Genomic DNA, 16,521 nt, shown 5'->3' with positions numbered 1-16,521 from the left:
AGCATGCGCCGGCGTATTATTTGTTAATCAATTTTATATTCTGCTCGAGTTCGCTTCGCAAAAACAAAAAACGATACTCGAGAGCTGTAAGTGCTGTGCGGCTAGCTCTTAAAACACTTTTTAAAGTGAACTTATTTTTCTGAGTGTAAACGATTTGCATGCGATTTAAAACGCATCATAACGGTTAGAACTAAATAAAAAGCAATTTGGTGTGTGAAATTCTGTACAAAATTTAATAAAATTTAATAAATATTTATAAATTCTTATAAAATGAACTAAAATTATTTAAAATTAATAATAAAATTGTGTTTTTTAGGTTTTGTTTGTTTGTTTTTTTCTTCTTGCGATAAATCAGTGGATATAAAATTGAATTGAATTTACCAAATTTGTCTAAGCTTCGTTTATAAAAATGGTGAGTGGGTGCAAATTTAAAATTTAAAAAAAAAAAACAAAAAACATTAATAAATTGGAAATTTTATAAAAAAAAATATTAAGAGATCAATTTGGAATATATAAAAAATATATATTTATTATTGAAATTTTTATAAGAATATTAATATTTAAAAAATAGACTGTGAAAATATATACACGACTACATTTATAGAGAATTGTGAACTCATTTTATTTAAAGAATATAATTAAAATATATATTGCTTTATATATTATTGACATTGATATAAATTGAGTTGCCTAGTATGACTGTATAGTGATCTAAAATGGCATATAAGGAAATATAAAATAAATTTTACGATATTTAATATTTTGCACATTTCACAAAACAGGATTAATATATATATATATAATATACGAATTCCGCTATAAGCTCAATTTAAAAATTTAATTAAAATGATATTATTGCGGATTAAGTAAATTTTAGTTATTGATATTATTCACGTAAAATTTGTTGTTAATGAATCATAATTTTTTTCATTTTTCTAAAAAAAAGTAAAATAAATTTAATTGCTTATCGTCAATTTACTCATTTTTTGCATATACTATATATAAATGCTGTTAGATGGCAATAACAAATAATTTTTTAAAAACTCCTTTTTATTTTAAATAAAATAAGTATTTAATTAATAGATAATTTATACTAATTGTTTTTTAAGTAAGTGTTAGAAGTTCTGGAGTTTCGTTTCACTACTTTAAGAAACGAGTGGGGTCATAAGAGTGAAGTCCTTTTTACATATTACCTTAGAACTTTATTTCTCACTATTATTCCCACTTAGTTTTGCCTGTCTTCCACAAATTTTCAGTTTGTCAATCCAATAGCCTAATAATATTTTATATAGATATCCTTTACTTCTTATCGCTAGTGTTACTACAATTTTCTGTTAGCAATCTAATGTTGTTTCTTGTCAAGAAATTACTTGTTGTTGTTGTTATAGTAAGAATCTGTTTGTCGAAATCGTTGCGTGGCTGTTAAGCGTAGACCTTGGTGATTTCGGAACCACGTTTCTTCGTTCAACTCAGTTTGGCACAACATTTTTTTTAAGATATGGCGTTCATAATTCTTAACATTCACGTTCAATCTAGATATTATCCACATTTTCAACTTTGCAAGGTCACTGCCGTTATAAAGGATCTGTTGCATATTCGTAATTGAAGATTGTGCTTAAAAAGACTCATTGAGTGAAGTAATGATTGAGCATTGATGTCAAGCGATCTTGTATCATTCTCTTTAATTATTATTTAGTTAATTTGTTGTGCTTAAGGTACGTTGATTTCTTCGAACTCATATTATCCCAGTGATATGTGGAAGTCTTCTACTGGTATTTATAGATCAAACCATATACCAACTCTTACGTTTATTAATCATAATGCTCAGGTAATTAGACGGCTATATAGAAAATGTTAGTGTCAATTTAATGTTCTATATCAAAATTCTACATCATTTCTAATTACTTCTATAATAAATATTCAAAGACTTGTAACATAACTTAATTGCATAAAATTTAAGGTTCCAGCTATGAAGTTTTTTATTACTTCGAATATTTTGTAGAATTAATAAAACAAAATCGTTCTTATAGATGCCATCTATATGTTCTATCTGCGTTTATAGTTCTTAAGATGGGAATAAGGAAAATTGTTAGGTGTCAAGTAGTCCGCCGAGGTTGTTTGCGTCCTTTTGACTACTTCGTATGCATTTTAAGCGAGAAATGTGTGGAATTCTTATTATAGAATTTCTAGATCATACCACATACATTTTCTTTAGTTCATTTCATGATGTTAAGGCAATTAAACGATTATTTTAGAAAAGATTAGTGCCATATTTATCTAATTTAAAATTCTACAACTTTTTTAATTACCTTGTTTATAGATATTATTAAACAGATTAAAATTAAAAAATTCAGAATTTTAAAGTAGAGTTTTTTCAGTGAAGATTAGTAAATACTCATGAGAAAAATGGAAATCGCTTTCACTATGGAAATCCTAATCTGGTTTTAATCAATAATTGGAAGTTTACTACATTTGAGGGCTGCTCTATTGGTCTAATCCACACTAAATTTGTAAAAATTTAACTGTCTATCATTTAGAGAAATTTCTTCAGTGTTTTTTTATATTATATTTTAAATTTATTGTTAAAATCAAATTTCGAATATTTTGTAACTCAGTCTTTTGTGGTTATTACGAAATTTTTGGTGAATTTTATTCATATAATGAAAAAAAATTGATAAAACCAAACACACGTTTAGAGACAAACTTTGAAAAAAAATTAGCACAAATGATTTGTTATTAGCAAAATCAAAAAAAAAAGAAAAAACTTTTAAAAAAAAATACACTCCAAAAAGAAAAAAAAAATAAAATAAACAAAACTGAAAATACCAAACTTAAGATTGGCAAGACAAGCCCTTGTCTTCTTGCTATGCAACAGCAAACTTTGAACTGCCAACATTGGCCGGAAACGCATTATGAACAGCACTGACCGCCAAAGTGGCTTTTTTCACGCTCTGTGAGCGATTCTAACAACAAATTACAGCGCCAAACTGCTGTAAAACTAAAGCAAAACATAGGCACACATTGAGAAGAAACAAACAATTAAGAAATAACATGGCATTAACATTTTTATAGCATGCTATAAAAAAATGTTGCTAACAGGCATGCGAAATTCGCTTTGATACTCGTATTATTAACCTTTGAGACAAAAATTGCTCAGTTAAGGTTATAGCACAGTTGTGGTTATTTATTTTTTATTTGCACAAACAAACAAAAAAAATAAATATAATTTTCTTCATTTTCCATTACGCGCCTCATTTGTAGAACAATTTTAGTTATTAAAATTTGCAACTGCAATTAAACACTAAAATATGATTTTCTTAATCTTTCCTAACACGCCGACGCTGACGCTGCTGTTATTACGTTTGTCGTTTAAATCGAGCTTTAATATGCTTTTAGCTTTATGTCATAATTATCAATGCAATATAATTATGACGCTGTAATTTGCGTACACTGTCTGTTAGCTTCTCACACTCACACTCACTCACACTCTTCGTTGGGGTTTCATATATTCATTCCAAGGCCAATTTCGACTTTGACTGCTGGGATTTCAAAATGAAAACGAAAAAATTCTCACACGCAATAAAATTGCAACAACAATTGTGACAATTAAGCCTGCCGTTGCCAATTACGCATCTTATGCGGGGGGCATGGGAAGGGATTGATATGTATAAATTTTTAATGTCATAACTTTTGTTTCAATTGTTTCTGTTCTTTTCAATAATGCAATTCATGTGCACATCTCTGCCGTGGGCGCTTAAGGTCTTGTGTATAGAAATTTACGGTTTTGCAAAATCTTAAGCCAACTTCAAAAAGCAGAAGCTGTGGGAAGTTGTTTTATTATTACAAATTTTTTTTATTAGTTAATTTGCTTGCTTTTTAAAAGTGCAAGTGATAATTGTTCAACAGCTTATTAAATATTATTTCGTATTAATTTATTAAAATTTACAGTGCCGTAGTTGGGGAGAAGGGTAAAAAGAAAGGCAGTACTTCTGAGAGATCAACTCTATAATAAATATTTCGTGGTTTCTGTACTTGAAAAGTATAGTGTGGCGCAGCTAGAAGGGATAAAATAGAGGTAGAGAGAGAAGAAAAAAAGAAGATTAGAGATAGGTAAATAAAAATAAAGAAGTAGATAAAGAGAGAGAGAGAGAGAGAGAGAGAGAGAGCGAGAGAAAAAATGAAGAAGAAGAATACTATGCTGATGTTATATCTTTAGAAAATAATCATTTATGTAATTAGGCAGTATACAATTGAGTTACTAAGAGGAGAGCACACGAAGAATTTAGTACTCTTGTGAGATTGACACTTTAATACTTATGGTTTTCTATACTTAAAAAGCATAGTGTGTAGCTAGAGAGGAAGAGATAAAAAGGCAGAAAGAGAGATAGAACAAAAAGTAGGTTGTAGAATTCAATAACTTGTAATTTATGAAGTCAGGGAGTATATAATAGAGTAGATAAGGGAAGTGCGAGAGAGAAAGTAGTATTCACTTGAGATCGACGGTATAATAGTTTCTGTTTTTTATACTTAAATAATATAGTTTTGGGAAGTTAAAGAGAGGCAGATATAACGAAGAAAGGATAATACTGGTTTAAGGTTGTACTTTAAATAACTAGTCATTTATATAGATATCGAGTATACAATGGAGTAGCTAGATAGAAAGCGAAAAAATAAAGTATTATTTTTGTGTTGTCTATTTTTGAATATTTAGTGGTTTATATACTTAAGTTGTTCATATATGTATATAGAAGGAGAGTGACAGAGAGGGAGAGGGATATTAAGAGAGAAAGAGAGAGCGAGAGAAAAAGAGAAAGAGACAAGAGAAAACAGAGAACAAAAACGAAGAGAACAGAAGAGAGAAGAAGAGAGAGAGAGAAGAGGAGAGAGAGAAGAATGAAGAAAGAAGAAGAGAGAAGAGGAGAGAAAGAAGAAGAGAGAAATGAGTAATATAATTACTGGTCCAAAGTATATACTAATAATAAAGTTACTTTGCTTTCTAATGAGAACATTTTTAATGTTCAATTATATTAGTTAGATTAGTAAATAACGTTAAAGATATTTCTACACTTTTAAGGAAAAAGAGTGAAATGCAAAGGGAACTGATGGTTTTTAAACTACGAAAACATTATTTAAACATTACGAAAACATAAATTAATTAATTTCTTATTTATAATTAAAAGTTGTCTACAACTATAGATGTTAAATGTAACTAAAAAAATTTTATTTTAAATTCCATATTATGAAATCCTGAAGACATCAAAAATGAACTTATTTAAAACTTTTTACCAAAATTACACTTTATCTCTCTTTAATAAAATCACAACTACATCACTGGTAGTGAAGTAAAGTCAGATGTAGAAGTATGTGCAATAAAATAAATGTGACTAATATTTTATTGATGTTTTATTGGTGTTACATTGGGTGTAATAGTCTAAATTTATATTAAATTTAATAGCTTAAGAATTTTTAGAGACACTGAAAACAATAAAATTTTGTAATGCTTATTGAAATTGATTTAATTAATTTAAGTTTGTAACAAAATAATGATCGTCTGACATTTTTATAAGTACATAACTTCTATGTTAACTTATAACACATGTAATAAATATTTTTATATGAATTAAAAAATAGGTCAGTATAAAATATTTCCAGCCAGTTTTTAACCAGTTTCTAGTATTTGTATCGATTTTATAAGAATAATATGAAGAAGAATAGTAGGATTTTTCCAAAGTTTAAGTTTGATAAGTGATCTCTGAACATTATTCGATTGCTCTTAAGTGTCATATATAGTAATTTCTCAAGTGCTCAGCATTTTAAGGAGTGCCAATCAAAAACATAAACATAAATTATTTATATACTTTATATAAAATGTATATTAATTGATTATATAAAGAATCTTTAGTAACATGTGTCTGATTCTAATAACTGCAATGTTTGATAGCTTTTTAATATTCATAAAATGTTCAAATAAATGCTCCATTTAATGTTTTTAGTATTCAGAAGCCATCGATATAAGTGTAAAATCAATTTCAGAATAATTTTTTTTATATTAAAGAAAATAGTTTTTGTTTCAAATTTTTTATTACTTCAAATATTATATCAATTATTTGATTCATGATTTGAAAATAACTAAAGATGAATACCCATACTTCAAAAATATTTAGTAAATTCATCATTATACGTAACTTAACATGGTATTAGAGTAATATTATGTTGAAGCTAGTTGAGTCAGTGCACCTGAGTACTTTTACTCTCTATTAACTGCGAGGTTTCCTCAAAACCCCTCTTTGTGCCTTCACTAGATTATTGTTTATCACTTCATCAGACTAAGCAATAATTGACCTCAGATCTGCATACCTCCCCGAGAAGCCTGTAACCATTCTGAGATTTGTAGTATTGCATTTTCTATTTAATTAAAGATTTGTTTTCAGAACATATTATTTTTAAATCTAATTGGTAGGTTTAAGGTTGAATTTATGTAGACCACATCTATTACGCTTCTCTACGGTTTTTGTTGAAAGAGCTTTTTTGTGCTGGAAATTTAGTATTCCAGTTAGTAAAGTAATTGCTAGAATTAAAGTTAAGTCTACATAAATCACAACTTCATAATGCTTGTTATTATAACATGTTTTTCATTCTTTTGTTATTTTCATCCTTTTTTTAACTTAGTATCCAATGTAGAGACTAATTGGAAGGTCTAAGATTGTATCCATATTGACCAGATATGGATTCATTGCGCTTTCGATGTCGATTTAGCATTCGATGTAGTGAAGTGTAAATGCAAATCAACGAAGACCACATATGGATCCTCGCTTCTCTGAGTTTCTTGTTCTACGGTGTTTCGCATTCTTCTTACTTAGTATCCCACTTGGTCTGAATTGCATCCACGTTGAATACAAATAGATCCATTGCGTTCTCTTTGATTTGGCATAGAATTTGACCAATTCGGGTGAATTAGTATTCCATGCAATGCACTGCACGCATTAGACTGCATTAAAAATAGCGATTCTCGAGATATATATCGGTTAAGATATATATTAAGAGAATCTCTTCCAATTTAAAATATTTTTAATGACTTTTTTCTTTTAGTTTTGAAAACATATATAAAAAGTATTAGCTTGATTATTCCTTTTCTTCGTCTTGGCGTAGGCAACCTACTAATCCATACTGCATCCGTTATGGGCGTGCCGCGGATATCAGAATCACTCTAGTAAAGGCAACAGAATGTTAATTATTAATTTTTATATTTCAAAATTATATATAAGTACTTATTCAATTCAATTATGTATCGGTTACGGGCATTGCTTTTTGATTGTTCAAAAAAAAAACAAATTTGCATATGGGAAAATGACTGAAATGAATTCAACACTTCAACAATATAAACTAAAACTACGGAAATGAATTTCTCATAAATATTCCATATGCAAAAATTATATAAAAAAAAAGTGATGAATAAAGATTTTGAAAAGCATAAATTGACATAAGCTCTATGTGAATGAAATTGATTATTTTTTAATAAAACAAAGTCATAAATTCAAGATTCTAGATTTTGCAATTATAATGAAATAATACACAATTATTGTATGAAACAACAGATACAAAGTGTTTCGCAGGCATTAATATTCTGTGCCATAATTGCAAAAGTTGATTGTTACATTTTACATAACAACTTCATACATAAAATCGTTCACATCTGTAGCAGACTAGTGAGATTATATCTTTGTTTGATGTTCTCTGAAGAACCTTATAAGGTAACTAGCCATAGTAAAAATCACGTTTAAAAATCTCGATTAAGTGTTTCTAATACTCGTAAAACAAAGTATCTAGCAAATATGTTGTTGAAGTTGCCGAATCAATTTGGAATTCTGATTGTTAATATTGACAAGTTGAAGATGCGAATTGAAAGCAAACGAATGATTATATCATCTGAGGAGGTGTTGAAGTCTTCCAACACCGAATGACACGAGTTTGGAGCATACTTAGCAGAAAATTGGCAAGCACTCGAAGTAAATAATTAAAATATTTCTGCTTTGTTAATATTGATGAGTTTTAGTCATTTGAGTACCGCAAAAGAGAAGATTAAACTTCGTTTGTCAATACTGCTATAACGTAATTTAAATTTATTAATTTTTTTTGATTTTGAAGTACAAATAAATTTTAATCAAAGTATAACATGTCATAGAGATCTTGTGTAGGTGCTGATTTATGTTCTCAGAGTCGAAACTTGTTCAGTTGCTTTCCAAAATTTTAGCGAAAAAATTCCATAAATTAAATAAAATTTTGGAAGAATTTCATGCATGAAAGTTGTTTTGTTTATGAATTGCCTTCTGAGTTATTGGTTTAGAAGTATTTCTACTTAGAATTTCATAGATATTTTTTTTTTGTATATTAAATAGCTTTTATATTTGCTTTAAGACACAAAAATAGTTTGCGTTAATCGCCTTAACTCGGTTTCTGATAAAATTTGAATATTTATTAGGTTTCATCTTATTAGTTAAGTTCTTCCTTGTTTTGCATTTTTAGTTTGATTTTACCGAACTCGATTTTGTTTAAATAAACATTTAAATGGATTTCAATATATTTTATTAGTTGTCATTAAACCCTTTCAAAATATTTAAATATAGATTTGTCATTTTACTTTTAATTGATGGAGGCGCAGATTTTTTTGCGATAAAATAAACATAAAATTCAAAAAATAATTAAGTGAATTAAAATTAAATTAATTATATTTTATACAGCAATTTAATTAATTAAGTAATTTTCATAGAAGTAGTTAATTTATATATACAAGTTTTAAAAAAATTTAGAATCCATAAATTAATTTCGTAATTCAATGCGAAAAACTTGTTGATATTTTAAGGTGTTCTTTTTTTTTTTTTTTAATAAAAGTGTGTATCTTTAAAACGCGTAACGAATTTATAGCACTATGTGACCGGAATAAATTAGTTTTATTAGGCCGAAATAGAAGATATTTGAACATTGGTCTGCCTATAAGAGAAGAAATAACCAAAATACATAAAATTGTCACGAAGTAACAACAGATAACAATCACGAAGAATAAACATGAAAAAACATTGTATCGAGAGGATTAAGAACAGCAACTTCCTAGGTCATCACCGACAACGGCCATAAACAGAATATCCAACACCTCATTAAAGTAACAAATAAGACATATTCTTTTCATATAAAAATATTTTATTTTCAACTTATATAGTGAAATCATGAATTGAACCTCTACATAATGGTACTAAAGACGATTGTAACCTATGGGTTTAAAAGATAGTGACAGTTTTTATTGATATAGATAGCTGTGAATATTTGAGAGTAAGATCGCACATGGAACTTTTAGCACAAATATTAAAAGATATAGAAATGACAAGACAGAAAACCAATGTTCCCAAAACTGGAAACGCCTGGGTGCGTTAGTCTTGTAGCAGGAGGTACTATCTCAATATGTGGAGCAGCGATCGATCCGTTTGCATGAGCGCGGGAAGATGTTTTGAGTAACTGACAATGTACTGAGGGAATGGGTTTGTATCGACCGAAGTGGATATGGGCCCGTGAAGATGACGGAGCTGCAGCTTGCTAGCTGGCGATTGAAGTTCAGGTCTTCAAAAGTATAAACAAATTACTTGATGAAAGTAGCTTGACACCTAAAAGAATGTTGATGTAAAATCAAGCGTGTATTAAAGTTCATAAATAACTGAAAGTTTCCATTATTGCCTATATTAATTGCATTAATAATGTCTGACATCACAAAAATCTATCAATAGAGATTTTCAACCACATTTAATACCACAATTAATGAGATTTTTTTATGGAAAGATAGTAGTACCACTTCCCCTAAAACATATTTTTCATTTTACTGGTTTTTGAATATTTCTTTCAATGAGTTATACTGTGATATAGCAATAAATTTTCGATCAAAAACATTTATCCGGATTATATCATATTTTCATGATTTGCTTTAAGATTGTATTGGTTTATAATACCTGCTTCCTAAACAAAACTCTATTAAATTAGATTAGGATTGGGCTATCAGCAGTTCCACTCGAATATATTTATTAGTCATATTGATCACCACAATGTTTTTTTTGAGAGTGTGAGTTACACATACTGTTGTTATCATTTGGTATTGTCGTTGTCAAGCAATTTGGTCTTCTAGATAAAGCTGGATAAATCCGACAACTCTAATTTCTTTATCGCTGTCTGTCAGTCCAACGACGAAACGGTTTCAGCTGTACTGTCGGAAAAGCACATAGAAAGATTATTGGATTCTGTTTTATTTTTATCGTAGCAACTTCCACATAGTCTATTTGTCCAAATACGCCACCATAGAAGTATCGATAGAATGACGAAATGCCCCTATACTACTTACAATAAGTACACGAAATGCAGGTTTGTTGAAGATAAATAAGCTCTTCGTTTTATTCACGTTCAACTCGGCCATAAGTTTATGGCAAATTCACCATATATGTGATTAGTCTTTTGTGCTCCTAACCAATTCACAAAAGCCAAAACTACGTTAGTTTAGTATCTTGGATATAATATGTATCTATTATTAAGTTCAGTTTAGCTATTTTGGAAGAAAATAAACTTCATTATACATCAGCTTGAATAACGCTATGTCTTAAGTATGTTGATTTCTCATGATAAATAAAACAGAGCAATGAGTGAATTGTTTTACCATTTTCTCAAAAAACTACATTTGTCAAATAATATTTTTGAAATAACATTTTAATTAAAAAATTGTTTAGAGTATCTTCCAAAAGCCTAAAAAAAGTTCATCAATAAATGTTTGACACCTAAAGCATCATCAACTCTATGAATTTAATCAATTTTATTCGAAAATTGATTAAATTTCTTACAGTGTTTTGTAAATCATAAAAATAAAATGATTTATGATGAAACTTTGGTGCCGAATTCTTTAGTTTGGATTTAAGTGGTTGATAACAGTTAACAAATATTTGATTTCAATTTTATTTCTTGAAGATTTTCAATTAATTGACATTTTACAAGCGAAATCTTACGCCAACTTGTTGCTCTTGACATATATTTTTTAGTTTAAGTATTTGTATTTCTTCGCAGCTTACAGTAAACTTCCGCATAATTTATTAAATAAAACTGCAGTAAATAAAAATTTGAAATTTCCTAATAAAAATTCTAATAAAAAAATGTGGAAAATGTTACTGCAAAACCATTAGAAACTTGTATTTAATTTACTTAATTAACTAGTTGCAAAATTTTCCTCATCAAATTTTATGTCAAAATTAAGACAAATTAAAAATAGGCTTAGATACAAACTGTAAACATTATAAAATTTAAAATTAATAAAATTGGATTTAGAAATATTTTTCAAACTAATTTATTACTCACTATATTTTTTATATATCATACTTGATTCATTCTATTTTTTGTTCAGTAAAAGATATGTAAGAGAATTCATGCTATACCATGTTATACAATTTTACTCAATCTTATTTATATTATATTATATCGTTCATACTTTTTCAAGCATTTACATAAAAGTACATATATTAATTAAGTATTATTATATAATAATTAATCGAATATAGTAAATAGTATGTTACCCGCAAGCATTGTACTGTCATCGAATACCAATTTACCCAAAATATTTCAAAGTTCATTGAATTGTTTCTCTGTTCTCTTCAGACACACCTCATAGCAATGAACCTGACCTATTTAATATTACGAAAAGCTATGAAACTTTTTGAATATGGGTTTTTTGTTAAACGTAAAACTCAATCCGGCGCCAAATATTTTAAAAATGAAACAAAATGCTTGACTCACTAACAGAATTAATTATAGTTCCTTGTGCAGATCATTAATTATGAAGCAGACATTGATTAAAGGCAAATATAATATATGTGCATAAATTGAAAACCATATAGAAAAGTCATGAAGCACATTTAAACTTTTATTTTGAAATGTGTTGAAATAAAATTCACAACGTATCATTAAAATGTCATGAAATTTTGACAGTACTTCAACAAAGAATATACTTTTCTGACTTATTTAATTCTCCGTAGATGGCCTCATAACAAAAACTTCATTCATAACAGTTATATATACTTTACAGTCGAACTTATAAAATATATAAAACAAATTATTATTTAGTATAAAACATTGATATAAAAAAATTTATTTATATATTTAAATAATGGTTTAAAACTCTAATCGATTAAATTTTGTTCTGATGCATATTAATAAGAAATATTTAAATATTTAAGTAAATAAAGAAAATTCCAAAAAATTGAGTAAAATTCATTAGATTATAAATTATAAATTAAAAAACATTAAGTCCAATAAAGCAAACTTAAATACGTAATTGGATTTTATTGAATTAATGTTCTTTTCTTTTCTTTACAGAAGTTGTATATACTCAGCTTTGTGCTGACAGCATTATTAGCGCTTACAACAGCGCAATATTATGATGATGTCTCCCAGCACCTTGGTTATGATTATCCAAAACCAGTTGTAAAATTCCCACCACCGCCGCCACCACCGCAACCAACTAAAGGATACTCCTATCCAACACCAGTAATTCCATTCCCACCACCAACGAAGCCACAAATCAAATATATACCACCACCAACGCAACCGAAAATAAAATATATACCACCGCCACCGCAACCAACTTTACCACCACCACCTAAGTACATACCACCGCCAGCACCACAACCAACTAAGGGTTATTCTTATCCAGTACCAGAAATTCCATTCCCACCACCAACGCAACCAAAATATGTGCCTCCACCACCACCACCACCACCACCAACAAGGTATATACCACCAGCACCAAAACCAACTCCACCAACACCTAAATATATACCACCTCCAGCACCTCAGCCAACTAAAGGTTATTCCTATCCAGTACCAGAAATTCCATTCCCACCACCAACACAACCGAAATATGTACCACCACCACAACCTATAATACCACCAACTCCAAAGTATATACCACCACCGCCACCAAAACCAACTTTACCACCACCACCTAAGTACATACCACCTCCAGCACCTCAACCTACTAAGGGTTATTCTTATCCAGTACCAGAAATTCCATTCCCTCCTCCAACTAAAAAATATATACCACCACCACCAAAACCAACCCTGCCACCACCACCTAAGTATATACCACCTCCAGCACCTCAACCAACTAAAGGTTATTCCTATCCAGTACCAGAAATTCCATTCCCACCACCAACACAACCAAGATATGTTCCTCCACCACAACCTATAATACCACCAACTCCAAAATATATACCACCACCGCCACCAAAACCAACTTTACCACCACCACCTAAATATATACCACCTCCAGCACCTCAACCTACAAAGGGTTATTCCTATCCAGTACCAGAAATTAAATTCCCACCACCAACGCAACCAAAATATGTGCCTCCACCACCACCACCAACCAGGTATATACCACCAGCACCAAAACCAACTCCACCAACACCTAAATATATACCACCTCCAGCACCTCAGCCAACTAAAGGTTATTCCTATCCAGTACCAGAAATTCCATTCCCACCACCAACACAACCGAAATATGTCCCTCCACCACAACCTATAATACCTCCAACTAAAAAATATATACCACCACCACCGAAACCAACTTTACCTCCTCCTCCTAAGTACATACCACCTCCAGCACCTCAACCTACTAAGGGTTATTCTTATCCCGTACCAGAAATTCCATTCCCACCACCAACACAACCAAGATATGTTCCTCCACCACAACCTATAATACCACCAACTCCAAAATATATACCACCACCGCCACCAAAACCAACTTTACCACCACCACCTAAATATATACCACCTCCAGCACCCCAACCTACCAAGGGTTATTCGTATCCAAAACCAGAAATTCCATTCCCCCCACCACTGCCAAAAGACAGCGGGTACTCATACCCACGACCGGCGATAGGATTTTACTATTAAGCACTTGAATTGTAAATTGTTCGATTTTTGTTTAGCGTTTAGTGATTTTCTTATTAAAGAAAAAGCTACGAGAAAATTTAATTTAAAATTTAGATTTAAAGCTGTACCTGGGCTTGGCCCAATAACGAAAATTAGTCATTGTATATTAAAGAATATGAAAGGCATAAAATTACGAAAAGCTGTATTTAATGTTAATTTATCTGTTTTGTGTTCTAATATTTTTAATTAAGCCGAAATACTCATACTTTTTATTTAATAATTTTTATTATTTTATTTGACAAAGTGTTAAATTTTTTACGAAATATTTATAAACAAATAAAAAAATATATAAAAAAATATTGCTAATTAATTTATTAAATTGACTTTGAAATGCGTAAGTGTTAATTTTTTTCTTCTAGAACTTATTTCTAGATCATATATTACTTGTAGTAACGGCGCCGATTCTGAATGGAATGGGTTAGTATGAAAACGAGTACAATATCATGGAAAATAAAAGGAAGGAATAAATGCTAATATTCTTAGCTAACTACTTTTCCATCTACAAGAGGAACACCAAAATTTATTTAATTATTTTGAAAAAATTCTGAAGATTGAAGATTCAATTATCGGGCAAGGGTTCACAAAATATTTTAAATACAACAGCGCTATATACTCGTTTTTATTAACTTCTTTGAATATATGTATAAGGTTGTATATATAATACATAATTTTTTTTATATGTATAGTACAAATATTAAATAAATAAAGAAGTTCTTAACATCACTTACTTCAGTACTGAAAATGTTTATAAATTTCCAGATTTAAAATAGTTGATATCAATTACAGAGAGAACCTATCTGAAATACATACATACATTAATATAAATAAACTGTAAACTGCTAGTTTTCAGAAGTCCCAGCTAACATTAGTAAAAACTGGCAAGATAATACAAAGAAATGTTTCGTTATGCTTAGAAATCGCTACAGAAAACCCGTCTTTTAAAATTTTTAGAACTAAAAATAAAATACAGCCAGCTAATTGCACTAAAAAAAATATCTACAGAAAAACTTTAAATAAATTTTTTAAAATTAAATTTAAAACAATGTTAGCTAGTTTTACTAAAAACATGAAAAACAATTATATAGAAAAAACTTGTCTAGAGAGAACTTTAGTTTAAACATTTTCAATGCTAAAAAAGGATAGAATAAAGATACTATCTATAATATAAAACAAATAAAACAAGTACTCACTGATATTTTGGCTTGGAAATAGTTTTTCAATTACATCAATTTTTGTTAGCTTCAGAGTTAAGATATATTTTTATAGAGGATCATCAATTTTTATGGACTATTAAAGTTTAAACTAAAATATATCCTCTTCATAAAAGAATATAATACAATATATAATTTTCACATTATTTAACTGTAGTGGTGTGGTAACTAATAATTACAATAACTGTTAGTTTAAATAGTTTCTATTAAATCCTGTGAAATGAAGTCGAAACTTATGGGATCTATTAAAAACTACGTATTTGTAATTATTTATAATAGGTATTAAATATCAAGGAATCTAAAAGTATACTATCTAACTCACCAACGCATATAGTTCCCAATAGACGGCCTTAGTTCAAAGTCCTGTTTGCTTTCAAATGGTCTATATGTATATGTTAGGTTTCTCTCGAAGCTGGACGAGTTTCTATTGACGCACTCAGTAGTAGATGCAGATATAAACTAAAAATATATTTGACAAATTAATACACATAGATATTATTAAATTGACTGGTAAATATTAAAGATAGTTGTGTACATATGTATACTGCACAAAAGTGTCATTTTTATTTTTACTATTTTCAATATGATCATTGCATATAGATGAGTTAAAACAGTTTTCAAGGAGTTAATTATAACAATATATACAACCAATATATATACAACTTTGTAATTATGTTATATTTCACAAGTGGTCTTTGTCGATAGAAAGAAATAAAATAAAGATAAAGGAATACAAAACACTTATATATACATAATATTTGCAATATTGTAAAATAGATTATTATTAGGAAAAGGGATAGTACACTGCGAATGTAAAAGATTTTTGTGACCCTTGGTCGAATTAAAATTTATCTCCAAGTCCGATATTTTCAATGAAAGACAGTATTGAGCCTATCTTTCTTAGCCTTCAATTAAAGGTTTTAATATATTTTTTTCGTAAATGACTTGACCGTGTTATATATACTTGCATATATAATAGGATATTTCATAAGCCCATTTACTGTTGTACTGAAAATCACAATAAACAGTTGTTTTATATAACTTGGCAAAATTTATGTTAGTGCTATAAATGTATTCACGAACATCCGCTCCAAAAAGCTTACAAAGATTAAGAGACATAAGGCTTATAAGAGTTATAAGCTTATAAGGGATATAGTGCTTATAAAGGTTATAGTGCTTATAAGGGTTATACGGTTTATAAGGAATATAAAGCTTGTAAGGCTTATATGGGTTATAAAGTTAATTAGGCTATTATGGGTTATAAAGGATATAAGAATTTATACTCATAGAGAGAGTATGT

General features: G+C 29.1%; 1 protein-coding gene across 1 annotated transcript; it reads left to right on the top strand.

Moving 5' to 3' along the window:
- Positions 1-22: 22 nt before the first annotated feature.
- Positions 23-14,135, top strand: LOC119672877 (extensin-1-like). Its single transcript, XM_038084038.1, has 3 exons — positions 23-209; positions 317-412; positions 12,391-14,135. Exons 2-3 carry the CDS (start codon positions 410-412, stop codon positions 13,969-13,971), a joined length of 1,584 nt encoding a protein of 527 aa, XP_037939966.1. The 5' UTR covers positions 23-209; positions 317-409; the 3' UTR covers positions 13,972-14,135.
- Positions 14,136-16,521: the final 2,386 nt, after the last annotated feature.

This window comes from Teleopsis dalmanni, chromosome 1 (assembly GCF_002237135.1).
Source record: "Teleopsis dalmanni isolate 2A chromosome 1, ASM223713v2, whole genome shotgun sequence".
In the NCBI taxonomy this organism is placed as follows: domain Eukaryota; kingdom Metazoa; phylum Arthropoda; class Insecta; order Diptera; family Diopsidae; genus Teleopsis; species Teleopsis dalmanni.
This window is presented reverse-complemented; position numbering and strand designations above follow the sequence as displayed.